The sequence below is a fragment of the Ascaphus truei genome, unplaced genomic scaffold (genome assembly GCF_040206685.1).
Source record: "Ascaphus truei isolate aAscTru1 unplaced genomic scaffold, aAscTru1.hap1 HAP1_SCAFFOLD_2870, whole genome shotgun sequence".
Taxonomy (NCBI): domain Eukaryota; kingdom Metazoa; phylum Chordata; class Amphibia; order Anura; family Ascaphidae; genus Ascaphus; species Ascaphus truei.
The window spans coordinates 13,753-30,164 of record NW_027455827.1 but is presented as its reverse complement, the minus strand read 5'-3'; the positions used below and the strand labels follow the sequence as shown (position 1 = coordinate 30,164).

The following is a 16,412-nucleotide window of genomic DNA, read 5'->3' as shown; positions in this document are numbered from 1 at the left end:
TGTTCATGTTGAGCAGCAGGCTCGGCCCTGCATGGTATTCACACTACTCCCATGGATTCCAGACATTGCTTTACACAAGGTGAAGATGTGTGTGTACTGAGGACACCTCCACCTTGTATTCGTCCGCCGTTAGAATAACTGTATGCAGGCGCTGACTCTGCTGCAGCCTCAAGTCGGTGGTAAATTCTTGCATCCCAAATATTTCACTATCCACCCCCCACTTTTTAACTGCCTCCATGCTTCTCGGGTGGATCGTATAAGTAGGATCATTTCTCATTTCACACAGATTTACAATGGATTAGAAACTGGACATTTCCCATGTAGCATTAGAGCATTTTAGACTCAAATCACTCGCTCTCTGCCACCTGTTTTAGTGACCCAGCCGTGTACGCACTTACATATAAATACTAGCAGCGTGTACCTGCCTGGGCCGAATGCACGTGTGCCATCTTTCACACCAGCTGTCACCCTGCTCCCCTCTGTGCCAGCATCCTGAGACTTGTACAGGGGACGCACACTCATTCCCAGCTAATTTACATTACAATGCTGTGACATCTCCGACACTAGATCATGTGCCTGCAGAGGCTAAGGAGGCCTCCTCCGGGCTTGGAAGCAATGCATAGCCAGATGCTCGACTCGTCTTGCTTCCACTTCAGCTTTATTTCCACTGGAGTCACGAGTAACAGACCAACAAACCCCCTCCGTTTATCATGTGCTTTTATAAGTTGTGATGGAACCACATTTACAACATGTCACCTCCAGAAGGGGAGCTATGACCACCCCGTCCCTGCACATTCCTGTCCCGAAGGGGATTTCAAGCAATGGGGCCCTTCAATGGTGACCCGCGTGCCTTGTTGCTTTAACTCTTTTTCACCACTGGTGGATCACTGGTGAAGGCTGAGCTGCCGCAGGCTTGTGCTGCCTGGTTTAAGGCATTGCGGGAGAGGTGGGTGTGGGTCTAATGGTAACCTAATGCCTGCTGTGTGCCAGGGCACTAATCTCAGGGGGGGCAGGTGCTAAATTCTTGGAAAGGGGAATTTTATATGGATCTGTAAGGCGACTTTGTGGATAGTATTAAAACATGTAAAAGCAGTTCCCCATCATACATATATATGTGTGTATGTATGTATACAAAACGCCCAAATACTGAACCCTTAGCCAACGATTGGCAGCAGCTCCACAATGGTAGAAGTGTCTCTTTGTACAAGGAGCACAGAAGTTTGATTATCGCAGGCTGGGGTAGGATTGCTGCTAGAGAGGGAGCATGAAACTCCTAGATCACTTTGCTGTATATGTTTTAGTGATTACTTAACCCTACTATTGCCCAGCAATAATAAACTGCAACATCGGAATCGGACACGTCTCTTAAGGTCGAATGTCTTCGTCTCCAGGTCTCTCCAGCAGCAAACGCGTTATTATTTCTTCTCCTCTTGCCTTGCAACATATGTTCCCGTCACACTGTCAAATAATTCCCACTGATAACATGAGGCACAAACCTCTGCAATTCTCACAAGTAACCACGTGGTCAGACCAAACAAACAGCTTGAACAGAACAACTTCCTTAGCAGGACAAGAGCGCCCCAGTCTGTCATTTTGTCCCATCTTTGGCTTGATGGGGTTGTCTCTTTCGGTCCTCGCTGGGGGGTGGAGGGGGGGGGGAGGGGTGTCAGACAGCCCCGTTCTCCTGCCGGGATTTGTGGACAGCAGATTGGGAAGCACTGAGTGAGGGGGCTAAAGTGCAGAGGAATCCAGAGAGGAGGGTGAGTCCCAGACCGCCCCAGGCACAGAACATTGACCAGCCGTAACCGTGGCTGATGTCCTCGGGCAGACCGTACACGTAGCGCGGATAACGTGATAACTCGAAGTTTATGCCGGCTACACAGGTGCAGAGGGAGATAATACAGCAGGTTCCTGAGGGAAGAGAGAGTGGTCACTACATGGACAACAGAGATACTTCCTTAGTCATGTTCTACCCCAGGGGCGGCCAACTCCAGTCCTCAAGGGCCACCAACAGGTCTGGTTTCAGGATATCCCTGCTTCAGCACAGGTGGCTCAATCAATCCCTGCTTGAGCACAGGTGGCTCAATCAAAGGCTGAAGCAGGGATATCTTGAAAACCAGACCTGTTGGTGGCACGAGGACTGGAGTTGGCCTCCCGTGTAAATACATAGCATCCCACTGCATTGCTTCCTAATCTGACACTTTTCCGTTTTCCCTTCCCCCTCTGGCAGCAAAAGGACTGAACCATGGCTATATTATTCCGTGTTTTTCCCCTGTGCCTATCCCAAATATTTAGATTTGTATTTAAACCCAGCAGCCCATCTCTTATACCTGTCCCCGTATTATAAAGACAAATATCGCTGCCAGTAATGAGACCCTCTGGCTCTCCCTACAGATCTGTTCTTTCCAATATTGTAGCACGTCAGTGTCCCGATCTTATAAGGGGTAACTATTTTCAACAATGCCGGCAATTATTTCTGTGGTAAAGATGGTAGCTGAATAGGTTTCCAATTGCCTCAAACTTAATCCATTTCCATCCTGCCTCTGTGCCGGCCTCAAATTTATCTGCGCATTTGAGTCTTAACAGTTAATTTCCCAGTGCTTTAAGTGTAGGAGTGTTTGTTAATTGTCAAACAAATGTTTTATATTCCCCATAAAAATAAAAATCGTTCTATTTGTGCATCATAAGGAGAGCACGTCCAGTTTCAAAGTGAAATCCCTGGTTGCCATCCCATAAGGGGACTGAAATATTGGGGACGCTGTTGTATTTCACCCTTTCACATGGGTTCCCGCCTGAAAAGGTGGCTCGGTGTGTGATCTCTTTGTGAGGACAGTCAATGGCTGGTAATTAGACGATTCCAGCTGATCCCACATGAAACAAAGAACCCTTCTCTTACCTCCCATGAGGAAAAGCAGCCCCGCCACATACTGCATGAGGTCGTGCTGCTTACAGCAGCCCAGCACTCCGATCAACCACCCAAAGAGGATGATGGCGACGGCCATACCAATGAAGCCGGCAGTCATCCGACGCAGATCTGCAGGGGGGGGGGGCGGATAATGAGAGACTGGTAGATATAGGGTGAGGGTGGTCAATTCCTGTCCTCAAGGGTCACCAACAGTTCAGGTTTCAGGATATCCCTGCTTCAGCACAGGTGCCTCAGTCAACGACTGAGCCACCTGCGCTGAAGCGGGATAGCCTTAAAACCTGATCTATTGGTGGCCCTTGGCGACCCTTGAGGACTGGAGTTGGGCACTCCTGATATAGGGTAACTCGTATGATGTGGTCAGTGGATACTCATTCTTGAGGGTGAGAGAGGTTATTTATTTATGAAATGGCTAAAGTAGGACGGGGTTACACCTACAGAGAATAGGTTCATAGTCGGGCACCCATATGTGGGATAAGTCCCTCCGCCATGGTGATAGGTTCCTCTACATGAGATGGGGCGGTGTGTGCAGGAGACAGGGTAGCAGGTAGGGATTTGACTTACGCAGTGCGTGCCACTCATCTTGGCGGATGGTCTTGGTGACATTGATGGGCAAGTTGAGAGGCAAAGAGGACGACGTATAGTGATATCTGATAGAGGTGCAGCGCCCAACGATTCCTGAAACACAATGTAAAGAACCTGCCTCAGTATCACACACTTTACCCCACCCATTATATGACACACAGAGGCAACACAACTGCCCGCATCTACTTGGCACACACAAATCAACCCACAACCTGACTATTATTTCAACCACTACTCTACCCAAGGACATGGAATGACAAAGCAAAAGGAGACGGTATCCAAAGCTGGGAGTTTTACCCCGGACCTTTTTCATTCCTCCTGTGATCGTCGTTTCAATATTTAAGCCTGTCTTTTATTTAAAAACATTTTTTACAGAATCTTGCAGGGAAAAGGTGCCCCTGCCCCGCAGAGCTTACAATCTATTTTTGGTGCGCAGGGAGATTGGGTGACTTGACCAGAGCTGGCCCCGGAATGTTAACCGGATTCACCCACTTCAAAGGCAGTGTCATTACTGTGCTCCCCCTTCAGCCCTTTCGTTGTTCATTGGGTACAAAATCTTAAGTTTGCACCATCTTATTTAACACGTTGAGTGCCGGAGAGGCTGCCGCGCCAGAGTCCCTTGGCCTCACTCCGGCACGACGCGGTCTCGGAGCGATCACATGATTGCAGTGTCACTGATGACGTGAACTGAGACCTCCTCCTCTTTTCCGCTGCTGGCTCCATCACGTTCTGCGCTGCACAGGAACGCAGAACGGGATCTCACCCTGAAAATTAGCCGAAAAAAGCCCATCCCAAAGCCATTATATCATGGGACCCCTGGGGTGCCTGACACTATGACACAATGGCTATATCACAGGTCACTCAAAGAGTTAATTACAAACAAATGTAGCCAGCTGCGTGGACGCGCTATAATCGAAGCATGTTACAGATCAGGGGTGCTCACTCCCGTCCTCAAGGGCCACCAACAGATTAGGTTTTCAGGATATCCCTGCTTCAGCACAGGTGACTCAATCAGTGGCCCAGTCTTTGACATGTGCTAAAGCAGGCTCCATGACTGACCCACCCGTGCTGAAGCAGGGATATCCTGAAAACCTGACCTGTTGGTGGCCTTTGAGGACTTAAGTTGGCCGCCCCTGGTATAGAGATACTGTGAGGTTGCAGAAGTCATTCTCATTGCCTCTTGGCGTTATATAGTTTAATATTCTAAATGATGCACGAAGAAGCGGAGGTTTCCAGATGAGCCAGGGCAGAATTTGGCATGCCTACAATTTATGTTTATCATGGGACTAGGGTGAAAAAAAGTGGGGGTAGTGGATTACAGTGGATTAAAGGATCTACTCGTGGGTAGGAAAGCTTTGCTGGTATATTTAATTGCTAGAATGGAACACAAATGAAAGCATCACCTTTTTTAACATTAAAATGTCTGATTTAAGGCAGCTTTCGTGCTGCACGAGAATAGGGGGAAAAAAAAAAAGATTATAGCTTATTCCTGCAGCATTCTATGAACTATACAAATCAGAAGCTGGCAGTACAGTACCTGACACACTAACCAACATCTACAGTACCTGACACACTCTACCCAACACCTACAGTACCTGACACACTCTACCCAACACCTACAGTACCTGACACACTCTACCCAACATCTACACTACAGTACCTGACACTCTCTACCCAACACCTACAGTACCTGACACACTCTACCCAACACCTACAGTACCTGACACACTCTACCCAACACCTACAGTACCTGACACACTCTACCCAACATCTACACTGCAGTACCTGACACTCTCTACCCAACACCTACAGTACCTGACACACTCTACCCAACATCTACAGTACCTGACACACACTACCCAACATCTACAGTACCTGACACACTCTACCCAACACCTACAGTACCTGACACACTCTACCCAACATCTACACTACAGTACCTGACACACTCTACCCAACATCTACACTACAGTACCTGACACTCTACCCAACATCTACAGTACCTGACACACTCTACCCAACACCTACAGTACCTGACACACTCTACCCAACATCTACACTACAGTACCTGACACACTCTACCCAACACCTACAGTACCTGACACACTCTACCCAACATCTACACTACAGTACCTGACACACTCTACCCAACATCTACACTACAGTACCTGACACTCTACCCAACATCTACATTACCTGACACACTCTACCCAACACCTACAGTACCTGACACACTCTACCCAACATCTACACTACAGTACCTGACACACTCTACCCAACATCTACAGTACCTGACACACTCTACCCAACATCTACACTACAGTACCTGACAGTCTACCCAACATCTACAGTACCCGACACTCTACCAAACATCTACAGTACCTGACACACTCTACCCAACATCTACAGTACCTGACACTCTACCCAACACCTACAGTACCTGACACACTCTACCCAACATCTACAGTACCTGACACACTCTACCCAACACCTACAGTACCTGACACACTCTACCCAACATCTACAGTACCTGACACTCTCTACCCAACATCTACAGTACCTGACACTCTCTACCCAACATCTACAGTACCTGACACTCTACCTAACATCTACAGTACCTGACACTCTACCTAACATCTACAGTACCTGACACACTCTACCCAACATCTACAGTACCTGACACACTATACCCAACACCTACAGTACCTGACACTCTCTACCAAACATCTACAGTACCTGACACTCTACCCAACATCTACAGTACCTGACACTCTCTACCTAACATCTACAGTACCTGACACACTCTACCCAACATCTACACTACAGTACCTGACACTCTACCCAACATCTACAGTACCTGAGATACTCTACCCAACATCTACAGTACCTGACACTCTCTACCTAACATCTACAGTACCTGACACTCTCTACCCAACATCTACACTACAGTACCTGACACACTCTACCCAACATCTACAGTACCTGACACACTCTACCCAACATCTACACTACAGTACCTGACACTCTACCCAACATCTACAGTACCTGAGACACTCTACCCAACATCTACAGTACCTGAGACACTCTCTACCTAACATCTACAGTACCTGACACTCTCTACCCAACATCTACAGTACCTGACACACTCTACCCAACATCTACAGTACCTGACACTCTACCTAACATCTACACTACAGTACCTGACACTCTCTACCCAACATCTACAGTACCTGACACACTCTACCCAACATCTACACTACAGTACCTGACACTCTCTACCCAGCATCTACACTACAGTACCTGACACTCTCTACCCAACATCTACAGTACCTGACACTCTCTACCTAACATCTACAGTACCTGACACTCTCTACCCAACATCTACAGTACCTGACACTCTCTACCTAACATCTACAGTACCCGACACTCTACCCAACATCTACAGTACCTGACACTCTCTACCTAACATCTACAGTACCAGACACTCTACCCAACATCTACAGTACCTGAGACTTTCTACCTAACATCTACAGTACCTGACACACTCTACCCAACATCTACACTACAGTACCTGACACACTCTACCCAACATCTACAGTACCTGACACTCTACCCAACATCTAGAGTACCTGGCACTAACATCTACAGTACCTGACACTCTCTACCGAACATCTACAGTACCTGACACTCTCTACCTAACATCTACAGTACCTGACACTCTCTACCTAACATCTACAGTACCTGACACTCTCTACCTAACACCTACAGTACCTGACACTCTACCCAACATCTACAGTACCTGACACTCTCTACCTAACATCTACAGTACCTGACACTCTCTACCTAACATCTACAGTACCTGACACTCTCTACCCAACATCTACAGTACCTGACACTAACATCTACAGTACCTGATACTCTACCCAACATCTACAGTACCTGACACTCTACCCAACATCTACAGTACCTGACACTCTCTACCTAACAACATCTACAGTACCTGACACTCTACCCAACATCTACACTACAGTACCTGACACTCTACCCAACACCTACAGTACCTGACACTCTACCCAACATCTAGAGTACCTGACACTCTCTACCTAACATCTACAGTACCGGACACTCTCTACCTAACAACATCTACAGTACCTGACACTCTCTACCCAACATCTACAGTACCTGACACTCTCTACCCAACATCTACAGTACCTGACACTCTACCCAACATCTACAGTACCTGACACTCTCTACCCAACATCTAGAGTACTTGCTTGCAGACAACTATGAGAAGCTCCCAGCATCGGATATATAATTCATTTCATTGCACCAGTATGATCTGAGTTTCGCAGCCAGGAGATTAAATCAAATGCATCCAATTGACCGCAGAGAGGTATATAAGGGTTTTGGTCTGTGTATTTGTGCTCATATAGATGGGAGCCAGACACAGATAGGAGCCCTTGTCTGACCTAGTCTGTTCATTTTCTTATTTTAATGTAACGTTGAAGACATTTTGTCTGCTGGCTTTAAATCACCTTTCTTCATTTCTTTTATACCGCTCTGCGTCTAAGTACATTTGCGGATCGCTAGTCACTTACAAACATCATCCCTCATCCTGGACTTAAGCCCTCACCCTGCAAGTGATTCATACCCCTCAGATATAAGAAAGTCCTGATCACACGCTGCTCTCAGTGCTCTCAGTATGAATGACCAGTAATATCCCCAGAGGTAGAGATCCTTAGAACATCCGGCACTTCTGTGAAGCTTTAACCTGCTATCACTGACAGATGAGTCCCTCATCCAGTTACTCCTCAAGCTTCCCTGGATTTAGGCCGACATTTACTAAAAGGTCCATACTGCTGCGTTACAAAACAAATGGGGAGTGCGACAATATTTTAGAGGGAATTCCACCATATTTACTAAGAATTGCGTATTCATAAGTGGGTTGCGATTATCTTATCGGCATATACCAGAAAAGCATCAAAGCGGCAATTCATGCCGGATTTCTTTTCATACATGATTGAAGCAGGGGGTCTCTGGAGCTGAACCCCATTCATTTCAGCTCAGGGGACCCCCGGCTTCCGGAGATACTTACCTCCGTAGGGGGCGCTGGTAGCCGCTTCGGCTCGTATTCCAGGGTTCACATTATGGCGGATTTTCAAAGCTCCCGCGGCCTGCGGGCCAATAGAAAGCCGTGACATCACCCGGTGCAGCTTCCTATTGGCTCGCATGACGTGGGAGCTTTAAAATGCAGAAAACTGCAGATAGCTACCGGCGCCCCCTTTGGTGCTAAGTATCTCATGAAGCAGGGGGTCCCCGGAGCTGAAATTAACAGGGTTCAACTCCGGAGACCCCATGCTTCAATCGTGTATTAAAAAATAAAAAAAATGAAAGCATACAGAATGACTTGGATAGCCCCTTGAAAGCAGCAGTTTGCCCCCTGGTTTAAGTACCAGTCCAGGGTGGGACGCAGAGGGTCCCCAGAGCTGAACCGCTTTAACTTCAGCTCTGGGGACCTCATGCTTCCCGAGAAACATACCCTTAAAAGTAACGACAGGTACTTCCTGGTATTTAAATCCCCTACGTCATGTAAGCCAATAGCAAGGCGCAACATGTGACATTGTCGTTTCCTATTACCCCGCATAACATGGGAGGATTTAAACCTCCATATTGTTTACCCCGGTGGGGGCAGGAATACTCGTAAGTATCTCGGGGGGCCAGAGGGTTTCCAGAGCTGAAAATAGTGAATTTGTATCTCTGGTCCCCTCCCCCCCCCTTCTCCCCATCATGGTAATAAGAGGGGGCTACAGTTAGACGGGGGAACTGCTGCTTAAAACAATTGCCAGTTATACAAATCAGTGTTAACTCATACAAATCTGCGTTAATCCAAAGGCAGACAATTATTTAACCCCTTTGATGCTGGAGGCTACCAACGAGTTGCAAAGGAACACCTCCACACACCAAAAGGGGTTAACATACAATGTTAACACCCGGCCACTTAAAACACAGAGGGGGGAAACATAACATTTATATCTGCACATTTTAATCCTTTTAGTAGCCCAAGTGAGTTTCTAAGGTGTTAATATATTAATAAGTTCAACATTGTTAATATTACGCGTGTTTAGAACCTATTCTAGAGTTACTTATCTTGCCTGTGTGGTGGCGATTAAATACAAATGCAAGATCAGCCTGGGGTAGATGATCAAAACTGGCCAGATTTTCTGGTGAAACCGCCATGTAGCATGTGCAAAGGTAATTAGCAGCTAATTCTTCATTTGCATACATTTGCATGCTCATTTGTAACACGGTCACTAAATGGAACACTTGCACATATTAGACGACACATACGAATTTGATGCTAATTAGAGATCCTGACGCTAAATTAAGCCCATACGTATCACTGCGTTATTGAGGCGTTAAACTTTTAGTAAATACGGCAATAAAACAAACACTTTTTTTTTTAACCATTAAAGCACTGCGAAGTTCAGTAAATGTAGACCATGGTTCCTCCAGCTGATCTGCTTTGAACGTTAATGGAACAGACGGAGGTTTCAGGACCATGGACAGAGACGCGTCGCTTCCATAGGCAGCAGCACACTGCATCCTAAGTAGGAATTCCGGTTTTGTGTGTTTAGTTTTTTTTCTCCTGGTGTTTTCATTTTATATGTTTAAAAAAAACTCTGTGTTTATCAGGGTTAACAACGCCAAGAAATTGACACACGTTTGAATTCGGTGTTTATCTGGGCACTTTTAAGTTTCCATAATTCCATTGGGTCGCCTTTGTATCCGATCTGCTCACCTTAATAAAGGTCGATTGTAGCAGCCGAAACGTTGGACCTTCTTGGCCTATTAGATTTATTTTGATTTGGAAGTCTGTTACTACAAGGAGGTCCACAATTCAATTAGAAAGTATGCTTAATTTCTGGGTTTTATCCGAAAGTATTTCACCGTGTATTTTTTGTCATATTGGATGTATCTCTGGGCTCCCTTTGTGTTTTGTTTTTTTGTAGTATACAGTGCCATGCTCAGTAGCACTCCTTTTGCATACACACACACACACACAATTTTGGGGGTTTATGAGCTTACTGGGTATCTGTGTGTTTATTAACTTTGTCCAGCTGGTGTCAGCTGTTTGAGGTTAGTGACCCCTCCTCCCCAGGTTTTAAGCTCGCCCCTCCCCACTTTCCATATGTACTGGTCTTTTCATGCAGCTGGTTGCGACAGATCCAATGCAGATCATTCTTCCTGTAATTATACAGGTAAATAAGAATTTTAATCAGTTAGTGTTTGGACCTGCGATATCTGGTCATGCCTTGAAGTGGCTCGCAGGCTTATAATGCTTTGGCCAAAGGGTTAAACTAAATGACCCCTTTTTCAAGATATATATATAGGTATTTCACTGTGTATTTTTGTCATATTGGTTGTAGCTTTGGGCTCCTTTGTGTTTTGTTTTTTTTAATCAAAAGTGCAAGATGATCTGTCGGTGGTGTTTTTTTCCAGGGTGGGGGTGGGGCGATTCCAGTTAATACCTACAATTGGGATCCCTAATCATAACCCATCATCACACACATTACACACATTACACACCAATGCACAAGGTTGCTGTGAATGGAGGGGGGTGAGGGAGATCCTATAGGAGGGATTTGAGCTAACCGCAAGCAATTATAAGAGTCAGCTAGTTTGATAGCTAATTCACTACCTTGACTCACTCTCACTCTCTCTCTCTCTCTCATCTCTTTGCTCATCACTGGTTAGACGTCTGTCCTCTACTCTCGCAGTGCAGATAATATTTGAATGTCTCAACACAGGGAAACAATATTAGAGATTTAGGGTGTTCAATGTAACACACCCCTTCTGTTTCTTATCACACTGCGCAGCACTCACGACCTATATCTCTTCCTTTGTATTATTTTTAACGTGTTCGTTATTTTTCAATTTGTTGGTTTGTGATGTGTAAATAAAAGCTACGTATTAGTATAGGCCATAGGAGTGCTCCAAAGTGAACTTCTTTGCTGGTGTGGCTCTCTGTTCCCTATACATACTCTCCATTCCAGTATATTGTTCACAGTGATGCACCCCTCCTCTGATGTGAAACAGAGTAAGGCTCTCTCATATTTGTGCTCATTATCTAATATATCAGGAGCACGCAAACTTTCTGTGCTGCGCCCCCTTGCCTGCCAGCCCCTATGCTCGCCCCCCCTACCCAATATCCAGCGTCAAATGACGCACGGGATCACGTGACCCCCCATGGCATCATTTGATGCTGCGTTGCCCTGTACTATATTATTACCTCTATTGGTTGGACCAGTTGAGTGGTTCTATCTTTGTAAGGGTAAAATCATATAGGGCAACAAACCTGGCATCTGTGCCTATTACATACAAGAGGCTCTATGCAGGTAAATACAAGGAGAGTTTATCTATTTACAATAAAACACTTAGTGATAGAGGGGGGCCTATTTGTATCATCAAGAACAATGATGATGATGATGATGATGATGATTTTCCTGTACAGTCCTCACAAATCTCCCACACCCACCCTCTTTATAATGGGACAGGTATATTATAGGGCTGCCCCTTTTTCCAGTTCATCAGATGCAGTTTATAGGAAGTACAACAAAAATAATGCGATATTGAACTTCTCATACTTGGGACCGAACCCCATGACGCCGTACACACCCAACTAATTAGGGGCGCAGTGACACCCCAAATTCAGAGTGACAACAACCCAGCATAAAGCCTTCAAACGAATAAATAATCTTCCCTCCTCCAAAATAACCAAGCCAAGCATCCGTGTATTAATGCAGAAAAAAACAAAAGAAAGAAAATAAGAAAAAAACGACGTTAGCGCCATACCTTTTATAAAGAAAACCCAAACCGCTCATTACTTAATAAAAACCTGTAAACATGACTACTATACACAGTATATTGGCCCAAACGAAATCTTATTATTCACAATGTTTTTCTGTTACTTTCCCTATTTCTCCTATTTTTTATTTTTTGAATCTCTCTCCTAAAATATTAATATAGTTGGGCCAGTGGTTAGGAATATAATTGACCAGTAACTCATGCATTCGCTGCTGTAGGCTGAGATGTGGTTGGTGCTCTGGCTGGACATGGCAGCTACTGAGCTGGGTAATGAGGCTGGGGAAACCTAGTGCTGGTCATATCATAGGTATCAGAATCTGCAATTAGTCCACATAAGATTGTCTCTCAGCCTGGCTACCCAGCGATCCCTGGGGACCCCCGACCCACATACCACCCCAACAGCAATAGGGCAGACCAGAGTGAATGGTTAATATGCTTAATACATCACTGCCAACCAGACCCCGGCCCCCCAAAACCAGACCCCCCCTCCACCTCACTAACACCTAAAGCCCAGAATCAAAAAACACTCAACCAGGACCCTATAGCACCATAATAAGTACATATTTTGGATATTATCTAAGCCATGAATGGTAAAAAAAAAAAAACCCGTCAGAGACCCCCAATAAATAAACACACCCTGACCCTCTACTCCCATTAAATCCTATGAACAACATCCTCCCCCACCCCCATAACATCAGCCCACCCCAAAATAATAATCAGACATCTCCACCTCACTGTGATCAGCCCCTCACCCCCATGCTATTAACATACCCCTCCCAAAATAATCATGTCTATATTTCGGCCCCCTTCCCTTAGAATTAGATCCTACAATGAACCAGACCCCCCCACACACACTGTACCCCAGAGACAACCCCCATTGCACCGCAGAGGATCACCCCCATTGCACCCCAGAAGATCACCCCCATTGCACCCCAGAGACCCCCCCATTGCACCCAGAGACCCACCCATTGCACCCCAGAGACCCCCACCCCCAATTGCACCCCAGAGGAATCCCCCACCCCCATTGCACCCCAGAGAACCTCCCCACCCCCATTGCACCCCAGAGAACTCCCCCACCCCCATTGCACCCCAGAGAACTCCCCACACCCATTGCACCCCAGAGAACCCCCCACCCCCATTGCACCCCAGAGAACTCCCCACACCCATTGCACCCCAGAGAACCCCCCACCCCCATTGCACCCCAGAGAACCCCCCCACCCCCATTGCACCCCAGAGAACCCCCCACCCCCATTGCACCCCAGAGACCCCCCACCCCCATTGCACCCCAGAGACCCCCCACCCCCATTGCACCCCAGAGAACCCCCCACCCCCATTGCACCCCAGAGAACTCCCCACACCCATTGCACCCCAGAGAACCCCCCACCCCCATTGCACCCCAGAGAACCCCCCCACCCCCATTGCACCCCAGAGAACCCCCCACCCCCATTGCACCCCAGAGACCCCCCACCCCCATTGCACCCCAGAGACCCCCCACCCCCATTGCACCCCAGAGACCCCCCACCCCCATTGCACCCCAGAGACCCCCCACCCCCATTGCACCCCAGAGACCCCCCACCCCCATTGCACCCCAGAGACCCCCCATCCCCATTGCACCCCAGAGAACCCCACCGACCTTTCAGTATCAGCTGCTCCGTGTCCTTGTCGAACCCCTCCCGGTGGCATCTCCTCCACAGCCCGGACACGGTGGAGTTGAAGCGGCGGCTGCAGTGCGAATCTACCGCTAGGTAGGGACGGGAGAGGGGGGGCGGTGGCGGCGGCGGGGGGTCATGGGCCCCGGTAAGGCGGGGGTCCCCCTTATTAAGAATCACAGGGTCCCCCAGTTTGGAGATCCGGCGGACCCCCATGGGTGTCAGCTCCCCTCCCCGGGTGGTCCGGGTGTGCGCCCCCCGCAGGGGGAGGTGCTGCCCGGGGGTGTACATGTAGCCGGGGTCGTTCCGTTTGCCCCCCGGTTTCCTGCAGCGGTCCCGGTGCCTCCGGGCGTCCGTCTCATACCAGTGATCGGTGCACAGGGCCACGGCCAGGAGGGCCAGGGCGGCCAGGGCGAGGCACAGCCCGGCACCGGCCAGCAGCCTCATAGCGACCACCGGAGGGGGGTCACACCCCGGACACCGGGCTCAGCATCAGCCGCAGATCCGCTGCTCTCTCTGGGGGGAGAGAAATGAGAGGCCGGGGAGGGAGGAGCCTGCCAGCCAAACCCTGCCAGCTGGGGATCCTATGTACCCTATATATACTAACTGCCCTATATATACTGTATATCCTAACTGCCCTATGTCTATCCGAAACACCCTATATCTCATCTAAACACCCTATATCTCATCTAAATACCCTGTGTGTATATCAACCACAATCCAACCTCATATATATATATATATATATATATATATATATATATATATATATATATATATATATATATATATATATATATATATATATATATATATATATATATATATATATATATATATATATATATATATATATATATATATATATATATATATATATATATATATATATATATATATATATATATATATATATATATATATATATATATATATATATATATATATAAATCTCCCAGCCCATTTATACATATCAAATGTATATATCCTATTTCTCACTGGTCTATGTACTGAACACCTCATTTGTATAATTTACCAACACCACCCAATGCCTCTCTGTCTTATATACTCATTCATCCCCTGCAGCTACTCTGCCCCCAATACCCAAATCCCACCCCTCCTCTATATCTAACCAACCTTCCTAATATCTGTAACATCATGTACCTTTGTCCCCTCTACACCCTGAATGAATCATATATACCACCTATATGTAACCATCTGCATCATTCCTGTCTTCCATGCATAGACATCCTAGTCTCTCAAGATGTACCCATCCTAACAGATATATGCAAACCTCAAATTCCTATTAGTTATTTGCACTCATATATAAGTATATATTTATTCTATATGCTCTTCTTTCTACCTACCTCAATTTCTCTCCAAGTCTCATATGCTCCCCCCACCACCTAATGCATCTCCTCACATGCCCCTCCTACTACCCAATGCATCTCCTCACATGCCCCTCCTACTACCCAATCATCTCCTCACATGCCCCTCCTACTACCCAATGCATCTCCTCACATGCTCCTCCTACTAACCAATTATCTCCTCATATGCTCCTCCTACTACTCAACGCATCTCCTCACATGCCCCTCCTACTACCCAATGTATATCCTCACATTCCCCTCCTACTACACAATGCATCTCCTCACATAATCCTCCTACTTCCCAATGCATCTCCTCACACGATCCTCCTACTTCCCAATGCATCTCCTCACATGTCCCTCCTACTACCCAATCATCTACTCACATGCTCCTCCTACTACCCAATGCATCTCCTCACATTCCTCTCCTACTACACAATGCATCTCCTCACATGCCCCTCCTACTACCCAATCATCTCCTCACATGCCCCTCCTATTAATCAATGCTTCTCCTCACATGCCCCTCCTACTACCCAATGCATCTCCTCACATGCTCCTCCTACTACCCAATCATCTCCTCACATGCCCCTCCTATTACTGAATGCATCTCCTCACATGCCCCTCCTACTACCCAATGCATCTCCTCACATGCCCCTCCTACTACCCAATGCACCTCCTCACATGCCACTCCTACTACCCAATGCATCTCCCCACATGCCCCATCCTACTACCCAATGCATCTCCTCGCATGCCCCTCCTTCTACCCAATGCACCTCCTCACATGCCACTCCTACTACCCAATGCATCTCCTCACATGCCCCTCCTACTACCCAATGCATCTTCTCGCATGCCCCTCCTTCTACCCAATCATCTCCTCACATGCCCCTCCTACTACCCAATGCATCTCCTCACATGCCCCTCCTACTACCCAATGCATCTCCTCACATGCTCCTCCTTCTAACCAATCATCTCCTCACATGCTCCTCCTACTATCCAATGCATCTCCTCACATGCCCCTCCTACTAC

At 47.0% G+C, this 16,412-nt stretch overlaps 1 protein-coding gene across 1 annotated transcript; it reads right to left on the bottom strand.

Moving 5' to 3' along the window:
- Positions 1 to 624: 624 nt before the first annotated feature.
- LOC142483010 (transmembrane protein 178B-like) lies at positions 625 to 15,459 on the bottom strand. Its single transcript, XM_075583115.1, has 5 exons — positions 15,390 to 15,459; positions 14,007 to 14,538; positions 3,488 to 3,601; positions 2,897 to 3,034; positions 625 to 1,911 (listed from the first exon to the last, which is right to left on the bottom strand). Exons 2-5 carry the CDS (start codon positions 14,467 to 14,469, stop codon positions 1,667 to 1,669), a joined length of 960 nt encoding a protein of 319 aa, XP_075439230.1. The 5' UTR covers positions 14,470 to 14,538; positions 15,390 to 15,459; the 3' UTR covers positions 625 to 1,666.
- Between the last annotated feature and the right edge of the window lie 953 nt (positions 15,460 to 16,412).

Excerpts from the sequence above, each read along its gene's own strand:
- LOC142483010 (XM_075583115.1), bottom strand. The coding sequence starts at position 14,469 with ATGAGGCTGCTGGCCGGTGCCGGGCTGTGCCTCGCCCTGGCCGCCCTG. Across the intron at positions 3,035-3,487 it reads AGATGAGTGGCACGCACTGC|ATCTGCGTCGGATGACTGCC; the intron begins GTAAGTCAAATC and ends CCCCCCCTGCAG. Across the intron at positions 1,912-2,896 it reads GCTGCTTTTCCTCATGGGAG|GAACCTGCTGTATTATCTCC; the intron begins GTAAGAGAAGGG and ends CTCTTCCCTCAG.